Consider the following 10,299-nt stretch of genomic DNA (forward strand, 5'->3'; position numbering starts at 1 on the left):
AAAAAAAACAATGAAGGTTTAGCTCGTTTAGCCATCTATATACATGTGACAAAGCCGAAACATAGGAGTGCCAAATAGTTCATAAGATATAAATTCACATACTTTAAATTAAGATTTTTTTTATTTTTTTTACACTCTAAAATAAATGAAAAAAAAATTTATGTATGCATTAAAAAGAAATAAAATAGAATTACAAACGATGAATTATTTAAAATAATTTAGAAAACAATTATTTCTTTACCTTATAAAATAAGAGTAGATGTTGAAAGTAATGAGATTATTTTAAGGTATATGGAAAAAGGCTTCATCACCTATCACCCCTTCTTCCTTGATTAAAGTCATTAAATATATTTCAATCTAGTCTATCTATAGTCATCAACGTGGCGATTATTTGGTGTTACTAAATAGAAAAGAGAAAAAACATAAAATAAAATAAAATAAAACAAAATAGGGTAAGCGAACTACCTGCCAGGCTGGCCGTCTGACTCGGTCAACGGTCAACAGAGCTGATTCTCTCCCTGTAATAAAAGAGAATGATTAGAACATGTGTTCAAATATTCAACAGTCATACTTTCAATTCAAACACATATTCAACGTTTGCTTCTCAAAATTCCCTTGTTTTTGCCTAACTCCCCTTACCTTATATATCAAACGAGTCATGAACAAAAGTACAAACATTGGCATATTATCAAGATCACAATTGCAAAAAATAAAAGAATACTTCTCATAAAATTTTCTCCATTTATTTGATAAGCATACAAACTTTAGTTTCATCTATATATAAATCAACTCATTTTGTTTTATCTTCTCTGATATTTTTCACAATGATCCTCTCGTGGAGAAGTAGCAGAGGTGGTGCGAGTGTCAGAAAAAGTGAGGTTTCGAAAGGGTTTAGTGTAGATCTTGAACTCACCATTCCTACTCATTTTCGGTGCCCGATATCGCTGGAGTTGATGAAAGATCCGGTCACGTTGTTGACGGGGATTACATACGATAGGGATAGCATCGAGAAATGGATCGATACCGGGAATGTGAGGTGCCCCGTGACCAATCAAATCTTGACAAATTTTGAGCAAATCCCAAATCATATCTTACGAAAAATGATTCAAGACTGGTGTGTTAAGAATAAGTCTCATGGAGTTGAGAGGATTCCAACACCTAGAGTTCCGATCTCTCGACTGGAGGTACTCGATATTTGTTCGAAAATGGTAGCTGCAACAAGACTTGGAGATGGGAAAAAGTGCATCGAGTTGGTGGTCAAGATCACGATTTTGGCCAAAGAAAGCGAAAGAAACAAGCGCTGCATTGTGGAAAATGGGATTGGCTCGGCATTGACAGATTCGTTCGAGTATTTTTCTCGTTTCTCAATCGATATACACGAGAATTTGCTCAAAGAAGTCTTGTCTGCATTGGCATGGGCGCCTCCACGAACTCAAGAAGGCATTTCCAAGTTGAAATCTACCAATTCTCTACACTGCATGGCATTGTTTTTGAACGAGGAGGATCTTCTCACGAGGCGAAACGCCATTTCAGTATTGAAAGAGCTGGTTTGTGCAGATCAAGATTATATTGATCGCTTAAAGCGAATTGATGGCATTGAAGAAAAACTGTTCCAGATTTTGGAAGTCCCCATTTGCCCGAAAGCAACAGAGGCATGCCTTGTGGTTATTCACCACATGATGGTATTTGAAAAGACGACTGGTGGCCTAATCATATCGAAGTTTATTCAAATGGGGCTGATTCCTTTGATCCTTGAACTTCTTGTTGATGGTGATAGAGGCGTTTGTGACAAGGCGCTAGTGGTTTTGGACCGTTTATGCAACGCAAAAGAGGGGAAGGACATAGTGCACGACAACGCGCTATCTATTCCATTGCTTGTGAAGAAGATCTTACATGTATCAGATGCCGCAACAGATTTATCTATTTCGATTCTGTACAAGTTAATCTCTGGAGAAAATGGCAGTTGTAATGGTGTGGTTGAGGCTGTGAAACTTGGAGCTTTTCAGAAACTGCTGGTTGTGCTACAAGTTGGCTGTGGGAAAAGAACCAAAGAGAAGATCACTGAGTTGTTTAAAATGATGAATATGTTCAGAGATGAGGTAGATTGCTTTGAATCATATGTGGGATTCAAGTATCTTAAAATACCCAATTGATTAATATTTTTGCACAAAATAGGACATGTTTTAGTTTTCTTTTTCATGTTAACTTAATTAGCGAGGGGGCATGTACAGAAAAATTGGATCCCAATATCCTATAATTGAATCTTTTACAATTTCATTTTTCTTACAATCATTGTGTTGTTCTTACAATATTGGACCTGAGATCATGGTTTCATATCTCTTTAAGGAAATGGTTATCTCATGTTGATGTCTAAAATTAAACAATAACACGAAATTAACTAAGATTGTAACATCTATCAGTCCAGTGTCCTGCTCCTCCAATGTGATATTCACGCATTCTCCATCAAACAGAAGTTCTTCAAGAACCAACCTAATCTCTTTTCTTTTGGGTGTTAACCGTTCACTTTCTCGTCGCTAGAGCGTCAGCGTTTTCTTAGATACAGATAAAGTAAAACGCTACAAGTGGCATGTAAAATTTTACCAGCAAAAACTTTCGAAAGTTGGGAATCGTTACAAGTAACTCTAATTAATTATAGTCCCCTCTGCTTTTTCTTCTTTAATTAATTGTTTTGTTGTAACTTTTTAAATGAATCGACACTTTTCAACTCCTCACGTGGGTACGTAGTTAAAGGGAATATCAGGAGTCTTTAAACATAAAACACCTCATTAAAAAAGATTAGGCCACTTAATGGAAAAGTTAATCAGACACCCCAAATAATTATTAATATCTACAAGCACAGTAGTTAAAGCTGTCCATACAAAGATATTGCCAAAGTTTACGCTGGCTGGCAACCTAACACGACCCTTTTCTCCTTAACCCGGGGCTTGGGACCGGCCATGGCGGAATTATATGGTCATAATATATGAAAAGTTAAAAATCTAACGTTAGTATTATGCTTTCAATTATTAAAGGATGTTATTTGATAATATTTAAAATATTTGATACATATAACAACTTTCTTTGTCCTCATTATTAAAAATTAGTTTTAATATTTAATTTCAGACAAGTGTAAACGGTAACCAACTCCAAAATGGATGCTACATTGATTTTCATGGGGTAGAAGAATCACATTATGTACAAGGATACAGTCCAAAGCTACACCTCACGGTGTGGCATTCGTTTGTTCATTGATCATGTACAACAATTGACCATCCGTAATCAAATCCACATCAAGGATTTTCCCTGCATCTTCTGATAGAATACAATAACTAGATGGATCTGGCAACTCTAGCTTCTTTGAAGCTACTTCAATCAGATCTTCAATGCTCCAAGGAACCCACATTACTAGGCCATGTTTTCGACCCTCCTGGGGATGCCATGGATGAAAAGGGAACACGGTGCATTTCTTTTGGTGTGCTTTATCTGTTAAAAATCTGACATGTGTCACTAGCTGAATTCGGTCTGAGCATACAAAAGTACAAGGATTTTATAGTACCTGTAACCTCTTCAGAAAGATCAGGAAATCTGGATGATTGAGTTGCCTTTGCTTCGTCCAAGAGCCTAATCATGTTTTTGTTTCCGGACATTCTCGCCTCATCAACTGCTGTGTTCCCCCATCTTGTAAAGATTATGCGCAGCCAAACAATGTTAGATTCAGGGTGACTTGACACATTATTCAAGATCATATTGATTTGAATTCGTATTCTATGTAATGCTCGAGCGGCTAGGAAGTGTCGGAAATTAATGAATATGCTATAAGTTGTGATGCATGTTTAATATTTCACATCATATCTATATCAATGAGCATTGTCAATGGTGAAAGAATCAAACATACCTGTCCTTGGCGAAAACGCTGGCTCCTGCGTCCAAAAGCAGCTTAGCCATCATATAATATCCTTGAGAACAAGCTACATGAAGTGGTGTTCGATTATCATAATCTTCAGTGTTCGGATCCATGCCATAAGTTAACACCCTTCTGAGCAAATCTGACTCGCCTTTCGCAACCACAGAGCACAAGAAACTACCAGCATTAACTATTTTTAATAACGCCCCTTCTCTGGAAAGCAAAGAAGCAACTTTGTCATGCCCGTTCTTGATGGCTTCAAGTATTGGTGTGCTTCCAGAATTATCTGTTCAGAAACACACGAAAAAATTAGTTTCTGCAGCATTTCAAGTACTTATTTTACAAATTTAATGCATCTGAAAAGCATCGCTTCTGTAGTTTACCTGCAGCATTGACGTCCGCACCTTCTTGTAGAAGGAAATTAGTAATATCTTCGAATCCTCTAGCTGCAGCAAGATGCTGTAGGGGAAAAAATAGCACATGCTTTTTAGCAATAGGTGTTTTTTCACTTCTTTCGACATTTAATCTTGATGAATTTCCATCATCTTGTTCATCGTATAGCGTTGTTGGTTCACCACACGTATGAAGAATGTCTCGAGGAAAGCCTTATAATCATTTCAGTATTCAATAATAGGCAAACAGATGAAAAAAAGACATTTCAAAGTCCTCCCATTGAGGAACAGACTCTAAATCATATTTTTTTCTTTCAGCAGTGAAGAGTAGTGTGGGAATTTAATTTGCTTTGGGACAAAAGAATTTGCAGTTGACTAAGCATTATACCTTGGCGAACTAATCAAGTGAGTTCTTTAGCAAATTAATCACAATGAATAATTTCCTTACCAAGGCTGATCTGCCATCATAATCTCTCTTGTTGGGATCAGCTCCAGCTCTAATCAGGCTTTTTAGTTGATTCAAATCACCAAAATAAGCTGCACTATTCACTCTCAAAGCTAGCCCAGCCTCATGTTTTCCAATATGGAATGTAATATCGGACTCCAGTTGCTTCACACGAATATTTGATTCTTTGAGCTACATAATTGCAAAACTTGTTATATTTTTTAGGATAATTCATGCTCATCGATATGTTTTTTCACATTACTTAAATGGTGACAAAATGGAGAAAACATATGTTGAGCATGTGGGCAAGTTGACAAAGTTTAACTACCTCCAGCAAGTTAGTTAATATTTTTCGGCCATCGTGAAAATATATCTCAAGAATACTCGAAAAAGATTGTTTATCAATCCGCAGGAGTCGACACAGCTCACGAACTCGAACAGTATATGGCTGGGGGACGTTACAAAGAATGGAAATCTCTCCGAACAAGCTGTTGGGCTTCAGAAGAGAGACTGTATCTTCTAATCCATCTGCTCCAATGCCAACTTCTTCCTGTGAAAAAAATTGTAGCATCTATAACTCAATCCATCATCTGAAAATCAACATACAGAGGAATTGGGTTTAAGGGAAAAAATTGGGAGGATTTCAAGAAATGTACCAGAACGCCATCACAAACAAAATAAAGTTGATCTACAACATTTCCCTGTTCCATTATCACTTCTCCCGGCAGGAAAAATTCTTCATGGACCTTAGTTACCTACAGAGTCAATATCGATCTTCCAATTTTAAAAACAAATATGTGTAGTAGCAGTAAATTTTTTTTTAAAAAAAAATAGTAAAGAGATCGACTTACAGTTTGATTGATGAATTCTAAGGAGCAGTCCTTGAAAAGAGGAATATTCTCAACATATGATTTGTACAGGGTCTGGGATATCTGCAAAAAAGTGAATGGCTTTGTAACTTAAGATATTATCTTTTCAACGATGATAATATGTGTAGCATCTGCATCACAATTTTCCAGGAATTCTCAATGCTCTAATAGTAAATGCTAAAGCTTTTAAAAAACTCTTAATTTCCAAAATTCTGATTGTATTGGTTTGTGTAAATATGGTCTTTAGGAGCCTACCTTTGCACGAATGGAAATTGGGATATCTTGGAGAACAGCAGCATCAGTGTAGCTGCTTTCATATTGTAGACGCAAGTGACCTTTTATTTGATTACGGAGATCCCTTCCCAGTTTGTTTCTGTTCATATATTTCATAAGATCTGTTGTTTTGTCCCTATATCTTTCTGTTTTCGATCCTTTTACAATCAAGGCCGTCATGTTACCAATCAAATATGCGCCAAGAATCATGTCGAAAGAGACATATATCATAACAAATATCATTTCCCTCAAATTGACTGCATGTATATCTCCATACCCTGCACGAGACCGTGATTGTTGGTCAGAGAAGTAGTAATGCAATGGCAACATGAGGAAAGCAAACAATTCAAATTTTAATCCATAACACAAGATAAATGCCAGATGTAGCAATGAATTATAAGACTAGGACGACTCACCTACGGTTGCCATGGTTACGATGGCAAAATATAGAGAAGTGGTATATCGATTCCAGAGATCAATCTCTCTAAAATGAGAATAACTATAATCCCCCATTTTCAAACTCCCAATCCATGTGTAGCCTTCCTTTTCTTCGGGGAGAGTAGTAGCTAAGTAGTAGAAGATACAAGCTGCTGTATGGGTGCAATAGAGTTCCACAGCAAGAAGTTTCACTATCCTTGTGAAAAGGTAATTTATTCTGATATCCTTTTCCATCACCTGGAAGAAACTGGTAACTTTACGAACTCGAGTCAATCTAATCCATAGAAGGTAACGGACCTCTTCTTTTCTACCAACAGCCTAATTAGAAAATTAAGTTGTTTGTTAAAGCAAATGACATGAACAAATTAAGATACCTTCATCTCAATTTTGTGTGGTCACAATTCTTCATCGTAGACTTTTCTAGTGTCCAAAAATTTCAATGGTTTCCCATTGTAGACGAACCATTTACTTTCTTTCATTTACAGATTGTTATCAACCTCAGATGATAAAAGAGTAAGTAGATATCCAGTAGATGAGAATATCAAACCTTATAGATAATATCCCAGGGCATACAACCTAGAAGGTCAAATATGAAATGGGATTTGAGATACCTGAAAAAGTAAAAAGAAAGAAAGACAGACATCAACTCAAAATAACAATACAGCAAAAAAAAATACTTATGAGAATGCACGTTTTGCATTCATGTAGTGTCCAAGACTACGCGAGGAAACGAAAATACCAACCGAAGGGCTACTGGGGTACGCTTGTGGACTAATTTGTAGGAATGACTATCTCTGTAAGCCACAAAGAATTGCAAGATAATGTCAAAAAGGAAAGCCACTTGACCGGCAATGTCTAAGAATAAAAGATTCTTAGGCAGCCCTCGAAAGAAGCCAAACTCCATTGGTGTGAAGAAAGATGAGTAAATTGCCCAGATCAGTATGAATTTCTCCCATGCCTTGTACCACCTACAATATTTATCCTCCAATAATCAAGATTCGAATAGTAAAAAAAATGCATTTTCATTTGAAATAACTGTGTTTAACCATGCATGCTATTTCTGGAATTCACATAGAAGGATATATATCAATGCACTTGACTGGAAATAAATTTCTATTTTCATGGTTCCCTCGAGAGAATTTAATTGTTTTTCTGTATAACACATACGTTGTTTTAGGATTTCAATTTTAATTTTTGCTCATTAATTGTATTTCGAAAAACACAAAATTAAATAACACGTAAATTCTCACACCATGTTTAATGCATGGCTGCATGAAACTCATCGTTTATTTTATGTANAAATAAACGTAGAATCCAATTCATGCATGCCACTTATCCCTATTTTTCAGGAAAAAAGAAGTCAAAAAATCTGTGCATAATAAGGATTTTAGTGATCGGTTAACGTAGATTATAAGGTATTGCAAAACTTTCCATTTCGTTAATAAAATCTTACTAAAGAAGGAAAATATTTATTTAAATTTTCAAAATTCCGACTTTGTTACTTTATAATGGATTTATCAGTTATTGATACACGAATATATGACTCGATTCAATTAACAAAAAATATTTTTATATCAAAAATATTATTTTTCATAATTAACATTAATTGAATTAATCCGTTTCACAAATATACAAGCCAAATCTATCCAAAATAAAGAACCAGATGTCAAAATAATGACATTTAGAAATCTACTAAGGCCTAATTTTAGCAATCAATATTCATAAATGTTTTGGGACAAAAAACCATTTTATTTTCCACGTGTCATTTACAAGTCTACATAGCCAATCAATTCGTACTCGTTAGCCAAAAAACTTGTCCTTCAATTTAAAGACATGAGCCATGAATCAAGAAAACTCAAAAGTCAACCCCATATCCCTTGCATGGCGGGAATCTCTTCCCCGTACGTTATTAATTCGTAAGAAAAAATAGAACAAAATTTACAGATGAAATGTTATCGTTTGTGTCAAATCTCGTAGATAGAGAGAATTCTTACTTGTTATCGGGATGGATGAAGAATCCTTGGGAGAGATCTCTGAGGCCATTAATGACGCTCTGCCTGCTAAACTTCCTCTGAGCGGACAACTCATTCTCCATCAACGTGAATCGGCTGTCTCTCGATGATTCGAATCGGTCCCTGAATTCCTCCATCACGTACTCATCTCCCCCGTCAACCGCATCCCTTTCGTCGTCTTCTCCGCCTGTATTCCCATCCACCTGCGGCGGTTTCTGCTTGAACGACATTTCCCGATCGTCGACGATAGATAGAAATCTCGAGTCGAATCGAATCCAATCCAATTTAATTGAAAATTGACAAATATTTATGTGGGGAAAAGGAAAAAAATCAAAACGGGTGATGTGAAATCACGTGAAACAGTGAGTGATATTAATGCTCGAAAATGGCTTCATCGATCTCCATGGCTGTAATTGCATATGATCTCGTTGATATGTTATCACATGCAGTTATCTTGGATGATAGCAACTGTTGCACTCAATGTACGTATTTATCGAAACTTCGAGGTCGTCTGATCATGTTTCCTATCAACATTATTATTCATTTTTTAATGTGTATTACTTATTATTCTAATACATTATCTTTATATATTATCAGCAAGTCTATCTTTAGACTCATATACATCTATTGTCATCACAATATATATGTATATGTGTGTATATAGTAGGTCTCTTGTGAGACGGTCTCACGAATCTTTATCTGTGAAGATTCGTGAGACGGGTCAATCCTACCGATATTCACAATAAAAAGTAATATTATTAGCATAAAAAATAATATTTTTTTATGGATGATCCAAATAAGAGACCTGTCTCACAAAATACGACCCGTGAAACCGTCTCACACAAATTTTTGTATGATATATATATATATATATGGTAATGGGTCATGAACACTGAACACAAGCCGTTGAAAATTGTGATGTGATGTGTGATTCAGGGAAGGAAAAAGAAAAAGAAAAGCAAGTGGACTTTTTTTTTTAGTGAAAATGTCGTGTATTCCTTTTATGACAATAATTAATGTTTAACTAAAATTAAAGTTGATGACGAGAATTATAAGTTGAAGGAAGATAAATAGTACAACTGTGTGTTTATCTCGTAATAATCGAAATAGAGACTACATTAATTAATTGGTTAGAATTCAAAATACAATAAATGTAAATTTGGTGACGTAAATAAAAAAAATTAATATGGCATATATGTCAACATTAGTGATGTTCTGTTTGATTTTTTTTTTAAAAAAAATTTCATTTTCACCTCCAAAATGAACCAAGCAACGTGATCTTATGTTTATTTTACTGTCTAATAATATATTACAATTTAATTTCTTACAGCTTCCTAGCTATATAGTCACATAATTTTTACTTCTACTTTTTGTGATGTCTCAAAATAATAATAAAAATGATGTTAATAATAACATTATTGTATTTTGTGACATAATGTCCCATTACTCATATTATATTTAAAATTCTGGTTGATATCCAAATTATAGTAAACTTTCTCCTAAACCATAAACCAAAAAAAAAAAAAAAAAAAAAAAAAAAAAAAACCTAAAGTGTATATATATTATATGATTTTACTATAAATTAGTTTTGTTGTTAGATATCCGATTATTAAAAAAATCAGATATAAATAAAGAATGCATTTAGACTGAGTTATAACTTATCATCACTCAAGTAATATATATAATATTATGAAACTAAATTATAAATTGGAAGTTTGACAACATATTAATGATAGAGACTTATACACTATAATTATTTTCTAACTGAAATTAATTAACCAAAACGTTTTGGTCACTTCATGTAGCGTCAGTCTGTTCATTTAGCTGTTTCTTTCAAATAAATTCTATATACACATTTTTTATGTTTTTTTTAAACATACATTTTTAATGTTTTAAAACCCTGAAATAACTTGTATAATTAAACTGAGAATGGGCAGAACCGGAGAAAAATATGTGAATTATATAT

The 10,299-nt window shown here is 34.5% G+C and overlaps 2 protein-coding genes across 2 annotated transcripts; one reads left to right on the forward strand and one right to left on the reverse strand.

Annotated features, from left to right (window-relative positions):
• Window positions 1–690: 690 nt before the first annotated feature.
• On the forward strand, window positions 691–2,291 carry LOC140980705 (U-box domain-containing protein 21-like). The gene has a single exon (XM_073446757.1). The coding sequence runs from the start codon at window positions 825–827 to the stop codon at window positions 2,151–2,153; it is 1,329 nt and encodes a 442-aa protein (XP_073302858.1). The 5' UTR covers window positions 691–824; the 3' UTR covers window positions 2,154–2,291.
• Window positions 2,292–3,133: 842 nt separating this feature from the next.
• On the reverse strand, window positions 3,134–8,834 carry LOC140975841 (potassium channel SKOR). The gene is made up of 13 exons (XM_073439772.1): window positions 8,316–8,834; window positions 7,065–7,289; window positions 6,869–6,932; window positions 6,300–6,639; window positions 5,866–6,161; window positions 5,593–5,673; window positions 5,398–5,496; window positions 5,070–5,291; window positions 4,745–4,933; window positions 4,288–4,363; window positions 3,896–4,190; window positions 3,557–3,678; window positions 3,134–3,483 (listed from the first exon to the last, which is right to left on the reverse strand). The coding sequence occupies exons 1-13, from the start codon at window positions 8,561–8,563 to the stop codon at window positions 3,224–3,226; spliced, it is 2,517 nt and encodes an 838-aa protein (XP_073295873.1). The 5' UTR covers window positions 8,564–8,834; the 3' UTR covers window positions 3,134–3,223.
• Window positions 8,835–10,299: the final 1,465 nt, after the last annotated feature.

This window comes from Primulina huaijiensis, chromosome 1, assembly GCF_012295235.1.
Source record: "Primulina huaijiensis isolate GDHJ02 chromosome 1, ASM1229523v2, whole genome shotgun sequence".
Classification (NCBI taxonomy): domain Eukaryota; kingdom Viridiplantae; phylum Streptophyta; class Magnoliopsida; order Lamiales; family Gesneriaceae; genus Primulina; species Primulina huaijiensis.

Excerpts from the sequence above, each read along its gene's own strand:
- LOC140980705 (XM_073446757.1), top strand. The coding sequence starts at position 825 with ATGATCCTCTCGTGGAGAAGTAGCAGAGGTGGTGCGAGTGTCAGAAAA.
- LOC140975841 (XM_073439772.1), bottom strand. The coding sequence starts at position 8,563 with ATGTCGTTCAAGCAGAAACCGCCGCAGGTGGATGGGAATACAGGCGGA. Across the intron at positions 6,933-7,064 it reads CGTACCCCAGTAGCCCTTCG|GTATCTCAAATCCCATTTCA; the intron begins GTTGGTATTTTC and ends TTACTTTTTCAG. Across the intron at positions 3,679-3,895 it reads AGCGTTTTCGCCAAGGACAG|ATGGGGGAACACAGCAGTTG; the intron begins GTATGTTTGATT and ends AATCTTTACAAG.